At 40.2% G+C, this 23,070-nt stretch overlaps 1 protein-coding gene across 2 annotated transcripts in view; it reads right to left on the bottom strand.

The window, feature by feature from the left end:
• The window catches only part of LOC118228240 (protein kinase C-binding protein NELL1-like), a 179,856-nt gene that overhangs the window by 144,209 nt on the left and 12,577 nt on the right, over positions 1–23,070 (bottom strand). For both annotated transcript variants that reach the window (XM_035419599.1, XM_035419598.1), the window contains exon 3: positions 1,365–1,515. In XM_035419599.1, coding sequence (XP_035275490.1) covers positions 1,365–1,515 — 151 coding nt within the window. The remainder of the gene's footprint in view (positions 1–1,364; positions 1,516–23,070) is intronic.

Below are 23,070 nucleotides of genomic sequence, written 5' to 3'. Positions count from 1 at the left end.
TTACTCTGGTTCCTGGCATACACTAGTAAAACAGAGTGCAGTTCCTCAGCTCGTCTGTCCTTGTTCTTATGATAAATAAGTGCTCTCTTTGAATAATGGAACACCCTCATCCTCCATCTCATATCACTGGCAGGCTGTCTGCAAAGCTTTGCTACTCAGGCATTTCACAGCCCATGCAGTGCACAGGGATGATGGGAGGAGAGGAAATGCACAGATCTGACTGTGATCTGGGAGAAAGAAGGGAAAAAAACCCACAGAAAATTATAATATATTCTAAGCAACAATTAGATTCATTGAAAATTCAATGCCTCTATTTAGTAAGGCCGATGTTCCCTACTGGTTTCCAATAAGGGCAGCGTGGTAATTAAGGTGTGCCACTGAGAGAGGTCACCTTGGGAGTGAGAAAGGCACAGGATGTGAACACAGCCACCTCTGCGGCCCACCAGCCCTCTCTCCAGGCCCATAGAAAGTGCTAGAAAAATAACCATCTGGCTATTTTTTGTTTTTATTTATTTATTTATTTATTTTATTTAATTTATTATCTATATATTTTCATTTTTGTAATTAGCTAAAAATTATTTTGTTACCAACTCCCCAGACCACAGTTCATTATGTCCCATTTCCAGAACTGTGCACACTTTCCACAAATGCTCGTCTTGCTGTACTTAATGGTGCTGGATGCATCTGACGGGGAAAAAATGATGCTCTTCTTTCTGTTCCTTAAAAAAACAACAAACAAAAAAAACTATTTCTTTGAAAGCATTTAAGTGGGCCTCATGAAAGGGTAATGCTGCATCTGTCCGTCCATCTTTCACAGATTGCAACCAAGTGTAAAACAACAGCAGCTGCAATAAACACCATGACCACATACAGCAAATTCCTCAGAATACCTCAAATGTTCAATGCGCCATTAAAAAGAACTACTGATGACACACATTCATGAAGCAGAGAATTCAACAGCAGGCAAGAATGTCTATACACGAGTTTATGAAACACATCAAGGGACTGAACATCTCCACATGTGGTCAACCATTCTGTCAGAAATTACTTTCAAAAAAAGTTAATCCTGCAATAACAAGCTCAGCATATGACCACTGTCCCACTTTCTTTTTTATTCTTGTTCCTCCATCATTAATGCATACTGCACACATTACCAGTCTAAAATAATCTGAAATTGATCTTTTCTGTCTGATGGAATTCATCACTGAATGGTTTAGCAATGAATGAGATGGGAATTTAACAGTGAGTCTCATGCTACATTAACAATAGGGCCATTCTCGTTTAGCAGTTTAAAATCACTGACAGTTCCTGCCAATACGGCCTCTTAAAATGATACTTACAAAGGAATATTATAAATGCATTACCTGTGTTCGGATTCATGGATGGAGAATATGATTCCTGATGTGGCGGACTTTTGCTGGATGGAGGCCAGGAAGGTGAATTCGCTTTTATTCCTGAAAAGCTGAACCACTTTCTCTGTGATGTGAGCCGGAGCATGAACGGCTCTCTCCACATCTGCAAAATTGAAACGGAAGGAAAAGCAATGAGAAAGCATTGCAAGAATGCCACTTGAACACATCTGCCATCTCTGATCAGACTTGAGCTGAACACATAAATGGGGACCTTTAGACAGTGATTAGAAATCTGTACAACCAGTAACTCCCTTGTATTGATCAACTCCCTTGTTGGTGAATGTGAGAAAATGTGCAGGAAACAACCATTAAACGTGTGCAATAAAGTGACTGTTTACAAAAATGTATGATGTCAATGTCAACAAGGGGATGAAGTAAAAACTTCATTATGCACTTTCCTACGATTCAAATTTACACCAGGTGGCATGTTGTGGTTTTAATAGCTAGCCAACTCTACAAATGGCTTCTGTGACGAATGATAACGGAGACAGATAATCAGCAAGAGCTATTGAATGCAAAGTTAAAATTTGTGTTTACTATACAAGCCTGATACCCTGAATAAAACATGCCATATGTTGAAGCCAGGGGTGAACAAATCATAAATTCAAGTGGTAGCCCTCTGATCAATAATAGACATTGGTCTCCAGACTGCTGATTTGTCCAACCCTGTGAAGAGGTGCTTTGTCTTATCAAAACTCAGTGGAAAGAAAACATGTGACATTGTAAAACCTGTAATTGACCGTGACCTATACTTTTTGACTTGTTTTTGATATTGGCCAATATATTTTTAAACAGTGTTTCTCCTTCGAATTACACTTGTCTCTGTTTTATTTACATTCAAAATATGATTTTATGTTTTTAATGGAAATCTGTTTAGTTAGGGCTTAATTTGAGCAAATTTTAAAAACTTATAATCAGCCATTTTTAAATCACTCGACAGTCCTAAAAATAGCAACGGGAATATTTGTCATTTCACTTTCATGGCATACAAGGCTATGACTGCATTTTAAACCCCTAACATTATGTGTAAAATTTCCTATTGAATAAGATGACTTCATAATACATGATCATATCCAATATTTGCCATTATTGCCATTTTGCCAGCGTCATTTGGCAGTCACATTTCATTGTTGTAGAACGCCCTGTGCCTGCTTTAACAAACAGGTTTCCAGGCATAATAAAAACTGATTTTTTTTTTGACTATTTGCATGCAACATTTTCATTCATCATGTAGTTGGTGTTTATCGGCTATGACGGGAGCTGATGAGATGAGAACCGGAGCTGTACTTGTGGTTTGGGGGTAGGGGGGTGGGGGGGGGGGGGTGGGGGTTGTACTCTGGATGATGTACACTCTGCCTCTGGAGATGACTACTCATGAGCAGTGAGCAGACTTATCTTTTTTCTGTATGCTGCTGTGTTTTCCAACTCCCCCAAGGTAGAGGATTATCACAATCGTTGTAGACTGCCTGCTCTTTCCTTCCTAGAGTATTGTTTCTTTTATTTTGTATTCTCTCATAATAAGGCCAGAGCAACTGACAACATTTGCAATAATTACAATATAAAACGAAATCCTGAGAACGAAAATGAGCACATAAAACACACTGTGAATATATCACACACTGCAAAAAGGAAAATGGTTCAGCTGGGGATGTCGGGTGGGTTGATTAGGAACATATTCTACAGAAACAAAGCTAACATAGGTCCTTAATGATAAATCAGACAAGGTTTTAAAGAGTACAGGTTTAAAAGGTGCATGTTAACCAGATCCCCAATGATTCAAAACTTTGCTGGCAGCTTGTTCTACCACTGATTGGCCTTGGGGAAAAGGAAAAGATTAAGGAATGAAAGAACAGGAGAAACAGTCCATGAGTATAGGATGATCTACGTGATGTGGGGATGTGAGGTTCGGAATGGCAGTGATAAGAAAACCACTCTACGGTAAGTGGGGTTTTAAGTGAATTCAGGCAGCACTGGGGCTTTAATAGAGGTAACTGAACCACATACTAGAGAAGCCTAAGAAATATGAGGTGGAAAAGTCAGTGTAGCAATGGAGTTGTGCACTAGCTGAAGATGACCAGGAGCGCTACATCAGATTCAGGCGTTTGGCAGAAGGTTTTTCTCAATGTGTAATAAAGTGTAGATAAAAAACCTGAGAGCAAGGAAAGGTGCTCCAGTCACAATGCTTCCTCTTGTGGTTGCCAAGTAACACAAATTCAACCAAATGAAAATAAAAATGCCATTAGCAAGTAATATGCAATTTAAAATTCTGGCAAGGTTAAAGACTGAATTCTCTAGACATTTTGGAAGTTACAATCACAGTCCAAAAGGCCACATGGGACACATCGCCTGCGCATTACCACCAAGCACAGTGAGAGAGAGCAAGAGAGAGAGATTTCCAGGAACAAGTAATATGCTACACTTGTAAATGCAGTTTAGGATTGTTGGTATTCATCTATTTGAAGGAACATTGCGCTGTACAGTAGATGGCTCCTTAATAAGAATGAGTTTTGGATAAATGTGGAACCAAGTTCTGTAGATTTGAAAAAAAAATGAACTGACTCCATCCATCCATTCATTTATTCATTTTCTTAAACAGCTTATTCCTGGTCAGGGTGAAGGAGAGGGGGGTCAGGGGTGTTGCGCCCTATCACAGCATACAATGGGTAAGAGTCAGCAATACACTCTGGACAGGTCACATCCATCGCAGGGCACAGACACCATTCCCTCACACATTCATACCTAAGGGCAATTTAAAGTCTAAAATTAGCCTATTGCATGTCTTTGGACTGTGGGAGGAAACTGGAGTACCCACGGAAACCCACACGGGCACAGGAGGAACAAGCCAACTCCACACAGAAAGGTCCTCAGTCAGGATTGAAATGTGGTACCATCTTGCTATGAGGCAATAGTGCTATTCATTGTACCACTGTGCCTCCCCAGAACAGATAGAACCAGGAATAACAAATACAGAAATAATAACCGCATGAGAATGTTGCACATTAATAACACACCAAACATAGCATAACGACATTGCTCCAAGCCTGCAGACAGAATTACTGTATCTTCCAATAAGTAAAACGAGCAGCTATGAATGAATGACAGATAGCAACAAGCAAATCTCCAGGAAAATAATGGCCCAGCTTGGCCCAAGCTGATCACTTATTAGTCAGCATTACTTAATTCCTGCACCTCCACACTGGCCTTTCACTGAAGATGTGATGTTGCTGCAGAGCCAAGTTGTCTGTGATCTTCAAAAGATCTGAGCTGGGGTCACTGCCAGAGGCTTGATCTCAAAGAACGTTAAGCTTCTTCCCAGGACCTCCTGGGGCCCAACCCTGCCAATAGTCGGCCGTGGAAGGTTTCTGCTGGTGGGCGCGGGAGCTCAGGCTCGATCCAGAGCATTCCAATTTCAAAATTATTCTTTCAATGTGGAAGTTGCATTGGTGAAAGCCTTGTCAGCAGTCATGCAAGGTGAAGCAGGGGCCTTGCAGAGGAACATGGAGATTATTTACAGAGATAAGAGAAAACGCAAGTTTACAAACACTATGAGAGGCCAGCCCAAAAGACTGCATTGAGCTGTCAGCTCCCACAACTTTTTTTTTTTTTCTTTTTACAAGGAATCCTCTGCAATTGGTGGGAATAAAAAAAACTGAAGCCCATGTTGTTTTATTTGACAATTGTGGAACAATTTTTTTTCCTACTTAACATTTATGTGCCATAAACAAAATGGCTAGTGCCTTCACACTGGACAGTGATGAACATTACAAATATTCACACATCTTTCCTGAGTAACTCTCTTGTATATATGTATCTTTCTATACATTTCAGAGTGTAAAACATTTGCAAAGAACGTAAAAACAAATGTACATGTAAAAGCTTTACTGTAAGATACAACTCAGTTAATACAACACCTTCAGGATATAACAGTACAACAGTTCAACAATAACATATAAATAGTTTTTTAGTTAGTTTTCTGAGGGGAAGGAGGTGGGGGTGGGGATGGATTAAAGAAGACAATTAAAAGTCCGTCTTTAATAATTATCTTGTTGGAAAAGACTCAGCGACATAGTGGAACAGGTTCTAGGTATCCAGTGCACTGTTTCCATTGGAAAGACCTATGTAAGCAGGCAGCCCTTCAGATCAATGTCTGGACCGGTTCCCTGATAGATAAATGCATATGTACAGGGACCCCAGGTCAAAATACAGCCCCAGATGCCTACTGACACAGTTATGTGTGGACTTGCTCTCCTGCATCTGTCTGCCACAATGCTGATGCTTCAATGGCAGCTGTAAGCCACAGACCAGAGAAATGGCTAGAACAAACAAACAAACACAAGCACACACACACACACACATACATAAAGACAAGGTGCATGGCTATATATGAGAAGTGGGATGGACAACTTCATAATATATAATGGCAAACTCATTCCCATTGGTAAAGCTCAGTTTTGTGACTTGCCATTCTTAAAAATTAGATCAGACAGTGCAACGAAAAGTAACTGCATCAAATTTTAAGCAGAGGGTGAATGTTTTAAGAGCACTACATTAGATTCAACTTCTAGGTTTTAAATTTATAATACTGCACCATTCCATCTATTTATAATACAGGATAGTCAGAAAAAAAAATCACACTACAGCCATCCCAGTGCAAGTGAACAGCGCACCACAGGCTGAGATCTGCATTACTTATGTTCTGCATCAACTCAATTAAAACCATCATTGACCTTCACATGTTACCATCTGTAATTAGTCATGTTTGCACAAGCATGACGGCTTTGAATCGTACAAATCTGCAATTCCCCGAAAGTATTTGTTGCCAAGAATGAGGAAACCTATTATTTGTGGATTACTCCCAAATGCCCACTTACTGAAATGTAAGGCCCAGCTGTATGGGGGGGGTTGGTTGACAAATGAGATCTCTCTCTGGCCATTTCTGTACCACGGTGAGCCCTGGGAACCCAGGAAAGCTCATCTTCAGGAGGGAACCCATGGGAGCTGGTCTAATTTCGGCAGCTTGGGGAGGGAAAACGGTGAAAATAACCCAGGTATTCGGGCATTTGCAAGCAGCAAGGGACCCTGTGCCTGCCTCAGCTGCTGCCATTTCCAGGCTGCCCCATGAGACAAAAATCCAGCTAAACAAATAGCCCATCAATGTAGAGTTTGAGTCCCCCCTTATCCAATTAAATGAAACCCTCTAGTCTACAGCAAATTCCTGTGCTTTAAACAGAGGGAACAATTCACAAACTACTCAGGTTCTATCACAAATGATCCATAAAGATACTTTTAAAGTGCTGACTTTCTGGGAATTGGGTTAATACAGCAGAGAAGAAGATGGGGAATGGACAGAGATCACATATTGTAACACTTTAAACGTAGCTGTGATGAGTAGGCATACCTATACGGACCCAATGAAGTCATCAAGTCTAGACAGTTTGCCGGAATTAGACCTCCTGTATGAGCAGGCTTGCATCTTTTTGAACACTACCCAAGTCCAGCTATAATTAAAGGTTACATGCCATATGACATCACACCAGTTTCACATTAAAAAAGCATTTCCACTAGTTGTGTCTTTTTGTCCTAATGGAATCATTTTAAAGATTCCACTCATTTATATTTAAACAAGTGCCTCCCAATAAAACTCCACTTAGTAAGCTCAAAATACCATGTCCTGAACTCCTAACCATCAGTAAATCATTCCACATAGTTAGCAAAGCATGACACCATGCTATAAAACAAGTGCCCGGTCCCTGACAGAAATCTGGGTGCATCCACAGACGGGAAGCCTTCGGGCCCCCGGGAGACACTGGGACGCAGCAGATAAACGTTATCGGCTTTCTCATCCACGGGAAACCGGCAAGTTGGTCCCAGCGAAGGCCCAAGGCCGCTGCGCACGTGGTCTCTCCCATTGATGCAGCGCTGCTTAAAGCTCCTCTTGGTCGGTGTGTACGGCACCAGGGGACCACAATCTGGGACTTACAACATCCTCCAGCCCACGGCACGCACTGATAAAATGAGCCTCCATTGTGTTCCATTTCCGTTACCCAACACTCTGGGGCATTGGGGAAGGGGGAGGGGGGGTGTTGGTGGGATGAAATCCATGCTAAATTGGTTCAGGATTTTTTCCCTCCCAGCTTTGGCATTGCCTGCTTCTTTGTCAGCCTGGTGGTGGAAGCCTGGCTGCCTGGGTCCAGCCTCGTCAGCAGCATACTGCATGTTGGTCTTTAATTACTCATTTTATAATTACTTTTTACTTTCCTGACTTTTATTACATTAACAGGGCATGGTAATTACCTGCTTAAGAGGGTAATTTTTGCATTTAATTTGAAACTGCTTACAGTATTGGTTATGATAAGTGCCTGACAAAATGGTACATGTGTACTGATATACTTTTCCAATTTCCCCAATGTGAGGGTAGAATATTAATAAGTGAATTATGGTGATTTATTTTAGGAGAATTGGTGTTTTTAATCAATCCCTTTTAATTGAGCTATACGGACACTCATTGAATGTTTTAACAGTACTCATATCAATGAATGATTCTCTTCACAGCTTTCAGAATTCTGAGAATCCAAAGAAATGAATCATTCATGGGGAATTTAGCTCAACAGAAGTTATTTCAAAAGGTACTTTTTCCCTTCAATCACACAAGGTCTCAGTGAGTCTATTTTGTAATAATCTAGAATGAAAAACAAGGCATACTGACAATACAGATTGTGCCCTGTGCAGAGGAAAACACCGCTATGAAATGTAGAATATTGAGGACAAATAATTATAACGTGTCCATTTCAACAATCCTCACAAGTAGGCACCAAGGAATTCAGGGGTATAAATATTAAATAAAGTATAATCAGTCTCATAATTAATTAGTCTCATAAAATTAATTATTAAATCATGATTACAAATTGCAATATTAAATACTAAAATGATAACCAATGATGTAACAAAATGCGCAGGTTCTTTGAGGTGGTAGGCTCAAGCATTTATCCGAATAGTAATCAGACCAATGAAAGGTTTGATAAAACAGAATATATGAAAATAAACAAACAGCTAATCTAAAATCATAAAAGGCTAAATAAGGGAGGACATGAAAGGGGGCCAAGGGTGTTGCGTGTGTGTGTCTAGTCATGTGTATTCACCAGCATATGTGGGGCGGGAGAGGACAAAATCTGTTGGAACGAATTATGAATTACCTTTTCGCATGTGGTACTAAATATGGCCTGGATACCAGGCGAATGGGCCACTGAAGCTACATCTACCTAATCTCCATGTACACCATGACATTCTAAATATACGAGACCATATATCGAATGAATATTAGTGATCACATGTACAGATATCGGTTAAAAAGAAGGCGGGCTGTAAACTAATGTTAGTAATAGAGTAGGCTATATATGTTAGCTACTGTATGGGGGCTAGGCAGCCGTAGCCAACTAGCAAGCAACGTGGCATAATCGGAACACAACATTACATACAATCGATAACACTTCTTTGAAAAGAAAAGAACAAACAGACATTTCCAAAGCTAGTTAATGCCTGGATGTTAATCAATCTTACTGCAGGAGCGCAGATGGTTACATGTGGTGCTGGCTTGACCAAGGAAACTCTGACTTGGGTGCCGTCTCTGGATCTCTCTTGCTCTGTCTGTAGAAAAAGCCGTTTTATCCTGTTTTTCCCACGGCGCGCAGGAACTGTCGCCGTGGGCTATGCATGGTAAATTGTGGTCACTCACTCACTCACTCACGGACGACCTTTTAGGGAAGCATGCGCAGGCGGTGCCAGCTAAAATGTTTCTGCAGAAGTGAGTTGCGCCGTGGGTCTGGACGGTTCCGTGCTTTTTTTCATTCGGATTCTTCCGCCGTTTTGTGAAATCGTCGCCGGAGCTGGAAGCAGTGCTGGCTCACTGTCACATAGACTACGCGCGTGCTACTTGTTGTGTTGCAGAACGACAGCAACGTGTAAAGGCAGTAAACTGATCCCATGTGGATCAGTTTATTTAGCTTACGTGCAGTCTAGCTAACAGGCTTACGTGGAGTTGTAAACCGCTGGTGACTATAACCCGAGAGACAGCGCGTCTCTCCACATGCTCCTTTACAGGCAAGTCTCTGCTCCCTTTAGGCCCATGCCCTCAGAGACAGTGCCTTCCGCACGTCTCTCCTGTTAAGCTGCAAAGAGAATAAATACGTACAAGAACGAGGATTCTAGAGTGTGGGAACTGCCGTATCGCATCCAGTCGCATGTACAACAGGTTATAAAGACCCACATATTTCAAATTGTGAGATCAGTGACATTGAATATTAACTACGTGCACAATCACCTTAGTCCTTTTGAAAATCAGAATTTTTTCATGGAAATTTCCTTCATGGAAAAAAAAAAGATAACAAAGAAGACAATTAAACACTAAGCAGATGGCAGATACTTCCACTAATTCATGGCATGCAGTGCATATGGTGTGCCTGCAGGTTGTGCAATTAGAATTTCTTGGAACACATTTTATGGGTCAGAAAAGTATTTAATCCCAAAATTACAAACTGGTGGATCAGAAAAGCCGACTTCTGTCTTCAATGTTTATTAAATAATTGTGCTCTTTAGGCAATTAGCATTAGTTATTAAACTGCGGGCAGGGCTTTAAACACTGTGGTATTTTGTGATGTTTGTCATCAGTTATGCAACCATGCAGGGAAAATTCATTAACTACACTTGCTGTGGATGGGAATCCATGCAGGATCACAGGTATAATTTATACTTGTCATCATGCTTCATTAACTCGATGATAACATCAGATACATTTTTTTCTTCTAATGCTTTCTGTCAAGTGCTTATAGCACTGACACTACTATAGTCTGGATGTTTCCAGATTTATTCATTTTTTTGCAGATTTTTTTTTTGCAGAGACTTTTAGATGTAACCCACAGATTTTTCACAAGGAACCAACAATGGATAAATAAGCATTCTCTCAAATCTCGTGAATAGAATCCACACTTCATTCAACCTATTTTTCTGGCTCTGCTGGAACTTATTCAAGCAAAGTATTATTAATAGATTGTTTCCTACACACTGCAATGCACAGTGGTCTGGACGGAAAGCCACATACGAGAGGGTAACGTATTTTTTTTGATTGGGCAATTAGGCCTGACTTGCAGTTGGCTCTCCAATTGAACCCAAACATGAAGGATGGTGTTGAGGCCAGGGCTCTGCGCAAGCCAGTCAAGTTCTTCCACACTGTTGTCAAAAAAAACATTTCTATATGGACCTTGCTGTGTGCCCAGGGGTATTGTCATGTTTCCCCACACTGTTGAGGAAGCACAGAATCGTCTAGAATGTGATTGTATGCTATAGCATTAAGATTTGCCATCACTGGAACTAAGGGGCCTCGCCCAAAACCTGAAGAACAGCCCCAGACCAAGGGGTGTCCAGATACTTTTGGTCATATAGTGCATTTAGAATGGCAAGATGCAAATGATTAGCTAAGTGTAGCTAACTCCAGTGGCCTAGCCCATTCCCCTGATTACCAGGCCAAAGCTATAGCCTGGTTCATTCTTCCCTCCGAACAAAGTATTCTTTGCTCTCTCTCGCACCAAGTGTGCTGGTGAATACACACAACTCTCTGGTCCCCTTTCCATACCCTCCCTTATCTAGTCATTTAGGATTTTAGTTTAGATGCGTTCAATTTTTATTAAACCTTGTCGTCGGTCTGATTATTATTTGGATAAATGTTTGAGCCTACCACCTCCAAAAACATATGCACGTTACATTATTGGTTATTATTCGTAAATCCTCTGCATTCTATGGTGCCCATGTGTGAGGATTGTTAAAAGGGACACTTTTTAATTACCCATCCTCACTGTTTTATAATTAGTAGAGGTATTTCGCCTAGATGACAACACGGGGGGAAACTGCCACAAAAAAACTTGGAAATGTCAACTTTTGTTATTATTTATCAGTAATATGACGTTGTATTCTATGGTTTCATGTTATAATTTATCTGCCTGAAAGTAGGAAATGACTGGAAATTTGTCACATTACAAGTGGATACTCAAAATGGTAACTTTGTTTAGAAGGAAACTTAGTGCAGTTGCATCCCTGTATAGTAGTTCATAATTGGAATATGATAAAATTAAAGCTGTGTATTATACTGTAGCTCATAATTAAACATAATCACCAAAGAGAGGAGGTGGTGGGGGAAATCGCAAAGGAAAATGGACCAAAAAACAATAGAGGCAGCAGTCTGATATTAACCTCCTGACCACATGCATATAACTGGCCATGAGTATAAATATACTGTTAGTTCATCATTTAGAAAAATAAAGTAATACCTAACTACAACTTGAGAAAAGAAAAAACAATATACAGTGCAGTCCACAAGAATTTGTACAGTGACACAATTTTGGTTGTTTTGGCTCTGTACTCCAGCACATTGAATTTGAAATGAAACAATATGAATATCAGGTTAAAAAAAACTGTCATCTTTAATTTACATCCATACTGGGTGATCCATTTTTATGCATAGCCCCTCCCCCTCTTCCTTTTAAAACCCAATATGCTGAAGTATAAAGCCAAAACACGTTGTGTCCTGAAAAAAAGCTGCCCCTTTAAAATCTGTGACTGCCCCCCAATCAGAGCAGTCTTGAACCGGGGCTGGTATAAATCAATTTGATTTCCAAGGGTTCTCCCAATAGATTTGCCAGAACTGTTTCCAGCTGGCTGAGTGCCAGTTCTAGACAGGTAGCTAGTCGGCTCAGATTAGAACAAGGGGCAGGGAGAAACATACCCATCTGTATATCCTAGGGCCATGCCAGCATAATAAAACCCAAAAACTGGACGCAATGAGAACTTCGGCTTTGTTTTTTTCAATCTATGTTGAACTTCCACATTTTGAGGTACAGTATTTATTATAAGACACATGCATATATATATTTGATGATCCACCATGACCTGCATTATGACTAGGGATGCGTGAGCATGAAAATTCTGGGCCGATACTGATACCCTACTGTTCAAACACAATCGGCCAATACTGACATTTAGTTATTATCCTATATGAGCCATGGAAAAAATGTATCAATATTCCACTCTTCAATTCAATCATATAAATGTATGAAACAGTGTTCATTGTACATCAAAATTAATTGCATGAGTAAACGTGTTAAGGTTTACAGCCCTAATTAAAATCCTTGCTTGAGTTGCATTCTCTTGAAATTACACTGGAGCATTGGTTCCAAATAGCAAGATAATCTTTCTCCAACACCTTGTGATGTATTTTTTTGGCCTGAGAGTACAGTATCAACAAAAACTGGGCGGCACCTTGTATGATACATCACGGAAACCCCCCTTTCCTGTTGTTTATATGCTGTGTAATGCACAAATTAATGGACATATTTAGAATTATCGGCGGTGAACTTAATCTTACTTACCGATGAGCCGATGGCAGTCAGCAGTGCAAATATCAATTTCAACAGTTAACGCAATGACAACATTTTTCAAGCTTAGTATAAATCTCAAAATCAGTTATTAGCCACACTTAACTTAAAAAGTAAGAAAAAAATAATAATATTGAATATCTTTCCTCTGCCATTGGTAAATGTTCCAAATGAATAAAAACCTGAGCCGTAAAATAAACACCAATATGAGTCAGAAAAGCACTGAGAATTATATAAGCAGGGCTGCTGGGTAGCTCACTCAGTAAAAGCCCCCCTAGTGGCATGAGTGAGCACTGCGGGCTCGGATCTAATTTGGCCCGTGCCAGTGCCGACTGCGACCGGCAGCCCCGCAGGGGTGGCACACAATTAGCTTTGCATCACCCAAGGGATATACGGGAGGGATTCAGTCAACAGGGATAGCAGTGTTCATTTGCTCAAGCGACCCCTGTTGCTCGTCCGGGTGCTCAAGGCTTGCTGTCTGCACACACGTATGATTGGGTCTCCTCTGACCCCAGCTTTGCACGTGTGTGGCTTGCGTCTGCAGTGTGAAAATAAGCAGCTGGCTGGCACCGAGTGTTTCAGAGGAGAACTAAGAGTTGTCTTCACTCTCTCAAGCCACCAGCAGGGGGCATATATGAGCAGGCTTGTACATTACATTACAGGCATTTAGCAGATGCTCTTATCCAGAGCGACGTACAACAAGTGCATACATGTATACGTAGCGAATAGGACATCCATAATTCGGGCAGGAATTTGACTGGAGATTCCAATTGCTGCAGTTGCTGATGGGTCATCACCGTAGCGCAGCATACTGATTTTTAAACGAACGAAAGCAATAGAAACTAAAACCTGAACCACCTGATTGTTATGCCTCAGTGCAGACACTTGCAACTTATCAATCATTAAAACATGTGCTTCCTCTGGAACTGTAAATGATAGTTTCTGTATAATACTAACCACTGGAATACAGATAAAGAAATTGCTATACCTAAGGGAAATGTGAATAACAATGAACAAAACTCTCTGCTAGTTAGGTAGGTCCCACACAGGGAGTGAATGCACAGCCCAAGATCTAGCTCATTAGTGAAATACACCAGTAGTGCTGCCAGATGCCATATTTTTTTCACAGGACAGTTCATTTTCTTCAAATGGTCAGCCCACCTTCCTAGTAATTACAACACAGGATGCCCTCAGGCTTATATTTATTTCCAAATTGTCTTTTTAAACCATGATAGACAGACATATTGTCTACATAAATTGGATAATATGTATGCTGTTAATTTAATTTTATACTTATTGGTGCTATGAAGGCTACGCAACATTTACCTGATGTTAGGTGCAAGTCATTAGGTTCATCTGATTGTTTAGTTTATCTCATTACTGAGAACAGCGCGGTGTTGTTACATTGTCTTTATTATGAAGTGATCAGAATTCTGTTACATTTCAAATTCTATATGCCATTCAGTGAATCGGATTCCTTAATATTTATCAGACCATGCTGCAGAACTCACCAAAAATATGTCCTCAATCTTGAAAATTCACTGGGAAAACAACTGGCTCCAAATATACAGTAAAAAATGTAAAAAGCTATGAAAGTAAATGAAACTAAAACCTAAACTAGAACTGGGACTGAAATTCTTTCAATAGTGAATAACTGCCAGAGAGAGAATAGCTTTCTACTCAAACGCTTTATAACCAAAGAAGCGATCACAGGGCACAAGCTGTGTATAGATATAGTCTCATCAGCAGTTGTTATATATGATTCCTGGTATCTAAATGATTGGAGAGCCATGTGCACAGGAAGCAGATTTTGTGTTTTGTACCTCTTCATTCTCTTTGAGGAACAGCTCTGCCTCTGCAATTTCTATTCATCCTTGTACGTACTCGATACAAATCAAGAATTTATCTTTTTAAGTTAAAAGTAGTGCTTTAAGACAGGACACCTTGTCAAAGAGACCATCACACAAAAAAGTAAAGTGGAAAACCACTCCCAAGTGTGAATGAGAGACAGCAAGAAGGATTCAGGATAACGCTTGGTCTTATCTTGTAAGTTATGTCATATGCAACTTCTCAAAAGCTTCTCAACAATCATCATATTCTGACCTCAGTGCAACATTTTTGTGAATATTTTTGTGTACTTGTGCAACATCTCTCACCTAAAAAATAGTCAATATATTTTTTTTAATCGGTGTGCTGGGCTGGGATATCTGTAGCTTATGTGGCTACTGCTTCCGACAATCAACTGCTAAACCCAGCTCCAGCTCCTAAGCTTTACCTGCTGCTACCCCATTGTGCATGGATGGCATCATTACAAGGAAGAGAAACATTAAAAACAGAAACTATTAAGTGGCATGGGGGGTGAGGGTGTAAATGTGAATACACCGCATACATAAGTGGACAAATGTACAACAAAAAAAAAAACCTGTGCCGCACGCACGCACAGACAGACACACGCAACGTGGCATTTTCCATTTTAAAATATATTTATTTTTGTATATTGGTTTCATTGAGCAAATAAATTCTTATTTTCCTATTTTCTCCTACGCGATTACGATTCTGCTGGTGAGTACTGTACTTCTTTACTCAAGTAGACGATCCCACCCCAAGTGCATACAGACACAAAGCAGCAGAGCACACTCCTGGGTAAAGCCCTAGCATGAGTCTAACTTATTTCATTCTCATTAGAGTCTCACCACTGCGCTGTGGTACAAAGGATAAAGGCTCAAACTCATTGCCTGTCGCTTCCAAATGTTGACCTTCCAGTGGCCTCGCAGCAGACAGACGCGAACAGATAAAGCAAACACACAGGGAGAGTGTGAGCCAGAAGAGTGCGGTCCGAATGTTAAATGGCCGCTCAGCTGATAAGCGCACTGGAGGGACAGCGACCGAGATAGTCCAGAGTGAGGTCGCTCAAGGTCAGAATGTTCAGTCCATTTCTGGTACTTAAGGAGGTGTGTGCCAGGGTAGTAAAAACATTCTTAAAACCCTGCAGACTGCTGTGGGGAGTAGAGGAAGCCACAGTCAGATTAGAGAAGACACACACGCACACTTCAGACACCAAGCCAATAATGAAGCAGCCATGAAAACCTCATAACCTGTCTGGTGCTGACCTATAGCCGACAGCAGACTTATCACACTGTAAGAACCAAACATTCCTATATTCCCTTCAGAAGTTTCAAGCAACCAAAAAATAGTTCAAGAGACAGTTGTTAAACTTGAGAAACTTTATCAGACTGAAAGAGTATTGTTGTCCGGAGCATAATATACAGCTCTATACCCATGTTGTTTATTTTATATAGCCTTTTGTTTGTCTGTATCAAGAAGGGCAATAATTTTGGAGGTGACTGTATTTATGCGGTGACCTTAGGAGCTGGCAGTCCTTTTCATCACTGCAGGTACTGGGGGAGACGGGGGGAGCGGGCCGAGATTGGAGCCGAGCCTCGCCGCTTCGGCCAGCCTTCATCAGCACGGTCGCGCCGTCCCTCCGTCTGAGCCGCGCTGCCTCTTCAAACACGCCTCAAATTGATACCAGCGGGTAACAATTCAATAAATTCACTTGGAGAGCAGCAGCAGAAACAGAGACTTGGTGTGTCAGTTTGCAGAGTGTCGTTCCTCTGCGGATACAGATCCATAAAAACTCAAACTAAAGCTTACCCGTGCTCATTTAACAGAGGTGACATTTTAAATATACATTTGTGGTTTAATAAACAAAGCAGTTCAGTATGTTGAAGGTAGTAACAACCTAAAGGTTAAATATTTAGGAGAGGGGCACTGGTACCACCCAGTCAAAGCCTGTAGAGCATCTAAAATGGCGATGTAGAGGAGGAGCTAGGTGGGAAAAGCTCTTTATTGCACTTTACTGGGTTTGGTGATGCAACAGATTTAATGAGTTTTCAGGCTACTGTAACACTTTTATGATGCAACAACTATTATGATCCCAACATCAGTTGGGCCGTCTTAACGCAAAGATATATTCCAAATCCGCCCCCCTCCCCCACCCCAATGCACACACTGCATCTGAGACTACTGCACCTTGCACATGAGTACACATCTACATACGCAACACTATACTGTTCATTCTCCCTCGTTATTTTGATTCTGATCTCCGCATTCAAACTGTGGCTGCTTCTTTACTACCAGTTGTAGACTGAATTAGTTTACTCATTCTGTGAAGATACTTGTCCATTTTGCACTACCAGTTTCCTACATTACAGTACTTCACAAACACAGGGTTATCATTGAACGCAAAAAGGTAACCGAGACACATCACACAGCACACAAATATAATCGGAGCATGTTTTATTGATTAAAATATGCAGAAAATTGTCCCTGATGGAAGCCATTACCTACCCATCCAGTGTATCAAGCTACCTGGATGGACTGGATGGACTGCATTTATATAGTGCTTTTATCCAAAGTGCTTTACAATTGATGCCTCTCATTCACCAGAGCAGTTAGGGGTTAGGTGTCTTGCTCAAGGACACTTCGACATGCCCAGGGCGGGGTTTGAACCGGCAACCCTCCGACTGCCAGACAATCGGTCTTACCTCCTGAGCTATGTTGCCCCCACCTGGACTTGACAGAGTGACCAAAGAACTAATTCACTGAGAGCCACACAAAAATTATACACCAAGGAGTGAAAAAGAGAAAATGTGTGTTGCTAGTATGTTTTGCCAGTTCAGACTTAGAGAGCTGACTCATATCAGAGAGGCAGTCGGAGGATTCACATTCTCTGCATCTGTAATTATGCGGAGAATGAATTATTAATTAAAGAGCGCTCCAGATGTTGCTGGTTTATTTGACATACTCCATCATCATTCCTGAGGCCAGGAAAAATGCACACCTCATAAATGTGAGAGATAAATAACCCCTGCTGCCTTTTCTGTAATGACGAAGAAAAACATGTATCCTTCTTTCGCAGCAGTGTCGTATCCCTCTCATAATGTAGCAGTGCCGTCTTACTGCTGTAAAATTACAGAAACAACGTGATAACACTGCGGTGGTCACATATGGGTAGTTGCATTCTTGGAGAGTGGGTCGTTGGTGAGAAGGGGGTGGTCCATGAGAAATGTAAAACGTCATTGTTCTGTGAGAAATGCACCATCTTGCTCACATGCACAAACTGCTGTCAATGCTGTACAGCTCCACTTTACTCTGCTACAAGCTAGCTAGCTGGTTAGCTAACATTATCAGAAAAGTTTTGCATTCAAACAGATGTGTTTTTTGGGCGAATTGGGGTTCAGCTATGTCAACCATCAAAAGCAGAACAGGGAACGTATTGGACACACAAAGGTCACACATACTGTAGATATTATAAATCGGTCCATATGTCCTTGTGAAGTAACAGATGAATGCCTACAGACACATGTATCGCATTTGATTTTGTCTAACATGAAATACAAAAGCAAGAAAAGTTTTCTTGCGCTCAGTGAACTTGTTGAACCAAGTTGCTTATCCTGAAATGTCATTGAAAAGCAGCAAATGGCTAGAACATTACTGAAAAATGACAAAACTTTTCCTAATTTATCTACTCTTCTCTAACAGCAACTACTACAGCCTGCCATGTTAGTTAATGATAGTTAGCTATTGCAGCTATGTTGGATGTAGCTACTCCTTTCCCTCTGCAGTGTTGAGAAAGATGTTCTCTCCAGCATCAGAAACAACAATGTTCAGTCACTTCGGCTCCACTGCCCATGTAGCAACCAATGGTACATAAAAGCCAGGCTTCCTCATCTTGTAAAGTCAACAAACAAAACACTGCAATGCCTTGAGGAGGAATCAGATTTGAACAACTTCTTTCAAGTCTCCAGCCTCTGATCATGCTATTGGGATGTGCTTTTTGAGCAGACAACCCTTTACTTGTTAGGCTGTCTCAGATTAACGTCTCAGATCCTTGCTTATAGGAATGGTTCACTTCATGATGTTTTTATTTCATTTCAGTTTTAGTGTGTTTTTGACTGGCCCAGTTTTTGTGTATGATAAATATTTTAGATATTTATATAGGTTTCTGATGAGCTGCTGACTTTACAAGTTCCTGGTATAGGGGCATTGGGGTTCACACTAAAAAATACTGGTTTGTTTTTTCAAACCAAATGCTGGGTTAAACTTGCTGGGTCATTTTCTGGGTTGTTTCAATGATTTTTGGGTTGTTTGGTTTAACTCCACAGGCTGGGTAGCAGTTGGGTCAGTCTCATCCTGCTTGTCTATTCAAATTCATAAACTCACTGTCCACAACACAGTCAATATTTTATATAGATATTTTGTAATTACCAGATATGGTTATGCAGCAAATAGGAAATATGGCCATGGAAACCAAAACACCTTTAAAATAAGTTGATCACAATTGCAAATTCAGCTTTAGCAGTATTTGACCATATCAAATAGTAGGCCTATAATGTCAACATTCTTGTCAACAAATCTTGTGGTGGACTGTGGTTTACGGACCTTTACAAAATACAGAGACATGTTTATTAGCGAAAAACAACTCCAACAAGCCAGATACCTTCTGGAAGGTCAGAGCGGCCCGCAAGGTGATTATCTTTTTGTGTATACGCTTTTAAGCTGCATGACCTTGGAGACCATATGACCTTCCTGAACATTCTGACTCTCGGAATCTAATGTGAGCCCGTTTGACCTGCACCTGGTGGTGGACGTCACGTTAGTGCGAGCACCAGAGCAAAAAACATGGCTCGGAAAGAATGGAAAAATGAAGAGCTAGGGGTGTTTTTGCTCCTGAATACTGAAGCAACCAGACAAAAAATGGAAAGCTTGGTAAAACATCAAGTACTGACAGCAGCAACATCCTAACATGACATGTACAACGCCTACACAAAAATAATTCATACATTGCAAAAATTTGGCACTAGCGGCCATGGTAGAGTACGAACGCATTTGCAACTGCAAACACAAAAATATTTGCCATTTGATTTGGGAAAATCTGTTGCATCTTTACAAAAACAGCACTTGTTTTGTGCAAAATACATCATTTATGGCATTAGAAGACTATTAGATGCAGTTCAACAACAAATATTTTAATATGGTTATTATAATATCGTAATAACAATCAACAAATCATTCATTTAAGCTGTAGGAGTTTGAAATTAAATAGTTTGAAATAATTTTATTATTTTATATCTATTCTTAGGCAAATGCAATTTGGCTCCAGAATTCTCAAAAGCACTATTGACGATTTTTTATGATGAGTAACTATTATACAACAGATAAAGTTCCCTAACATTATGATTCAGGTTCTTGGGACAACCAAATATTTTTTTTATATTAGCAGTACGCACATAAATAAATGGTTAACAAATAATTTACCTAAACAAACATGCTTTTACCCTTGTCAACATTCCTAGTTTTTTTCTACCAGCCGTTTCAGGTCTGAACAAAATGATACAGAGGCCGTTTAAATACTTATTTTGGGAAGCATTGTCACAGACTTGGAACATTTTATCCCTCAATGCTCTGATTTGTGCTCATTCTCCAGCAATCAGTCCTCAGAATAATATAGTTAAATGTCATTACTATTCTTATCCTGAACTTACCCTAAATACACTGATACATGTGCATAATTACATATGGCCAATGACACATCCAAAACTACTGAACAGCAATTATATATCAATCATTAGTTTATAATGAGTTATTATAATTGCACGATGGCCACCTGACTGCGAGCAAGTGGTATAATATTAAAATCTTTGTCATTAAATCCATCCATATATCAACAGTAGGGACTTTTGGGCTGCTTTTTGGTTTGAAAAATGTCACCCACAGTAGAAAATTGGAAAATAATGGGGGAGGGGGGTATTCTGAACACAATTATTCCACAATGATCATAACATCAAAGTCAAATCTTTCAAATTCCATCATGAACTTTTTTCATTTTTTTTTTTGATCAGGAAGAAAGAAAAAAAAAAACAGTCATTAAGATAAAGCACATTTGAAACACAAAGCATCCACGGGTGAAGGCATTCCGATGAAAAATCCTGAACAGAACTTAATTGATAATGCCCTAAAATACTATTACCCATTGCTAAAATCTGGTAGTTAATTTAAGTTAATATGCCATGAGCATATGGCTAATTGTGTCTATTTACATCAAATGGGGGAGATACGCTGGAGACAAACAAGCAATATGCATTTTGAGGACCTGGGAGTTGTCTCCACTAAAGAAAAACATACATTGAAAAAAATTCTGTATCTACAGTATCTTTTCAGTACTTACAATACAGAATGGGTATTTAATGACTACTGACAAGTATTTGTGGTAAAAAAAGGAACATTTTCTTATATTTCCAGTTACTCACTGTGTACTGCATGTACTGCTATTTGAGTGCAGCTGGCATCAAGAAGGTTTCGCAGTTCGTTTCAAAACTCTTAAATCCTAGACAGAAAAATAGTCCAAACCATAGTGTACATCCTATGCAAGCTGAATATAAATCACATTTCTCCTATTGAATATATACATCAACCACAATTGTAGTTCTGTCGTTATTCAGGATGAAAGAGGTTGGCAGTCCCACATAAAAATAGACCAAACAAACACATACTCAATAATTCAGCCAATGTACATCCAAGACCACCAATGAAAGACATGTACCTTTTCCTGTATCACCTGGAGAAAAACACTGGTGTCCCTTGTAGGTAACAGGGTCGTGCACTGCTGAACTGTCGCACCACTGATCCCAAGAATAATGCAAAACGTTTCACAGATTACCCTCCCGTTATTTCCTTTATGTTCAAAAAGCTGAACTAATGATCCAATGGCAATTAAAATATTAGGCAATGATGACTCGCCCCTCCTTTTAATGCCACATACAGTACCTTCAGAAAGTAGTCACTCCTCTTTAACATTTTCACATATTGTCCACTTACACCTTTAATGCATTCAAACTATTATTCCCATTCCCCCAGCAGAAGGTTCAGCACAGAGCACAACTGAACAGCAGCATGTCACCTCTGCTGTCATGTCACAGTCACACAGTTCAGCCATTCAGTCATTGATTTCCCACCTCTACCACAGCCAATGACACACGGATTTTTGAATCAATAAATTTGAACTAAATTTATCAGTGCTGCCCTAAAAACGTCAGCTTTTAATAACAGGAAGTGCTTCTGAATCTCTTGTATTTGAAGCAAGTCATCTAAATCAACATTGTGACAGTTAGATTCATTTGGTTTAAATCTGAAAGCAAGCCCACACTGATTCACCAGATCTCAAGCCTGGTGTGAGCTGCATCGTTCAGCTGAACTACGTATAAGGGGGGGGGGAGAAAAGGAGCAGAAGGGACAGCAGGTATTATCAGGCATGTGAAAGTAATGGCTGACATCCATGAGCTGCTCGGAGGGTGTTCACGCAACGGGTGAAATTGCTGAATTACACCAGAAGTCCTGCCGCCAGTCAGGAGGGTGATGAAAATGGTGATAATAAATCCGGGCTGGAGTCCTGGCGTACTCATCATCTGAATGATAGCAGATGGATGAAAGTGACTACACGTCACTGCATTCGTTAGGAAGATAATTACACAACCCAGCTCGTATTGAAGAAAAAAAAAAAAAAAAACGCCTAATTCCTCCCTTGAATGATTCAGGACTTCCTCCCGCAGAGATCAGATTTTTAGAAGAAAGTTACGCAATCCAAGCCTCTTTCAAACAAAGTTTGCCATTTCTGTAGGGTGAAGTACTGGCTCATTCTCTGTGTGAAAATTTTTTTTATAATCAGAAATGAGTTCAGATGAGCCCTATTTTTTTTTTCTAACTGCTCACATGGGACTGTAGTTAGCGGAGTTGTCCTGAAATAGTCTTTTAAAACCTTATTATGAGCTCAAATCGTATCTGGGACCATGCTGAAAATCTCCTCATAGCATGTGGCTAATTCTACTTGCAGCTACTCTTCTTGAACACCATTTGTACATGAAAAGAAGCTGCTTCCATTATATCATATAATACACAGTACTTACTCATCACATGGCTCTTGACTGCATTATGTCATGAGCCCGACATGGACACTGGAAATTTTTCACATTTAAAATGTTTGCTGTGCTGGTCTTACTTGCCAGCTCCCATTTACATCGCATTAGTACACACATTGTTTTCAGTTTTGTAATCACAGTTGCATCAGGAATTATAATTTATGTAAGGCATATTTAATTTGTACTTCAGAAAAACTGACTTTGTGGGTGATGGATTCTTTAAAAATGCCAGGCTGCTTTAACTCTCAAGCATCAAATTAA

This window comes from Anguilla anguilla, chromosome 5 (genome assembly GCF_013347855.1).
Source record: "Anguilla anguilla isolate fAngAng1 chromosome 5, fAngAng1.pri, whole genome shotgun sequence".
NCBI lineage: Eukaryota > Metazoa > Chordata > Actinopteri > Anguilliformes > Anguillidae > Anguilla > Anguilla anguilla.
The sequence above is the reverse complement of the archived record's forward strand: the minus strand, read 5'-3'. Positions and strand labels throughout refer to the sequence as shown.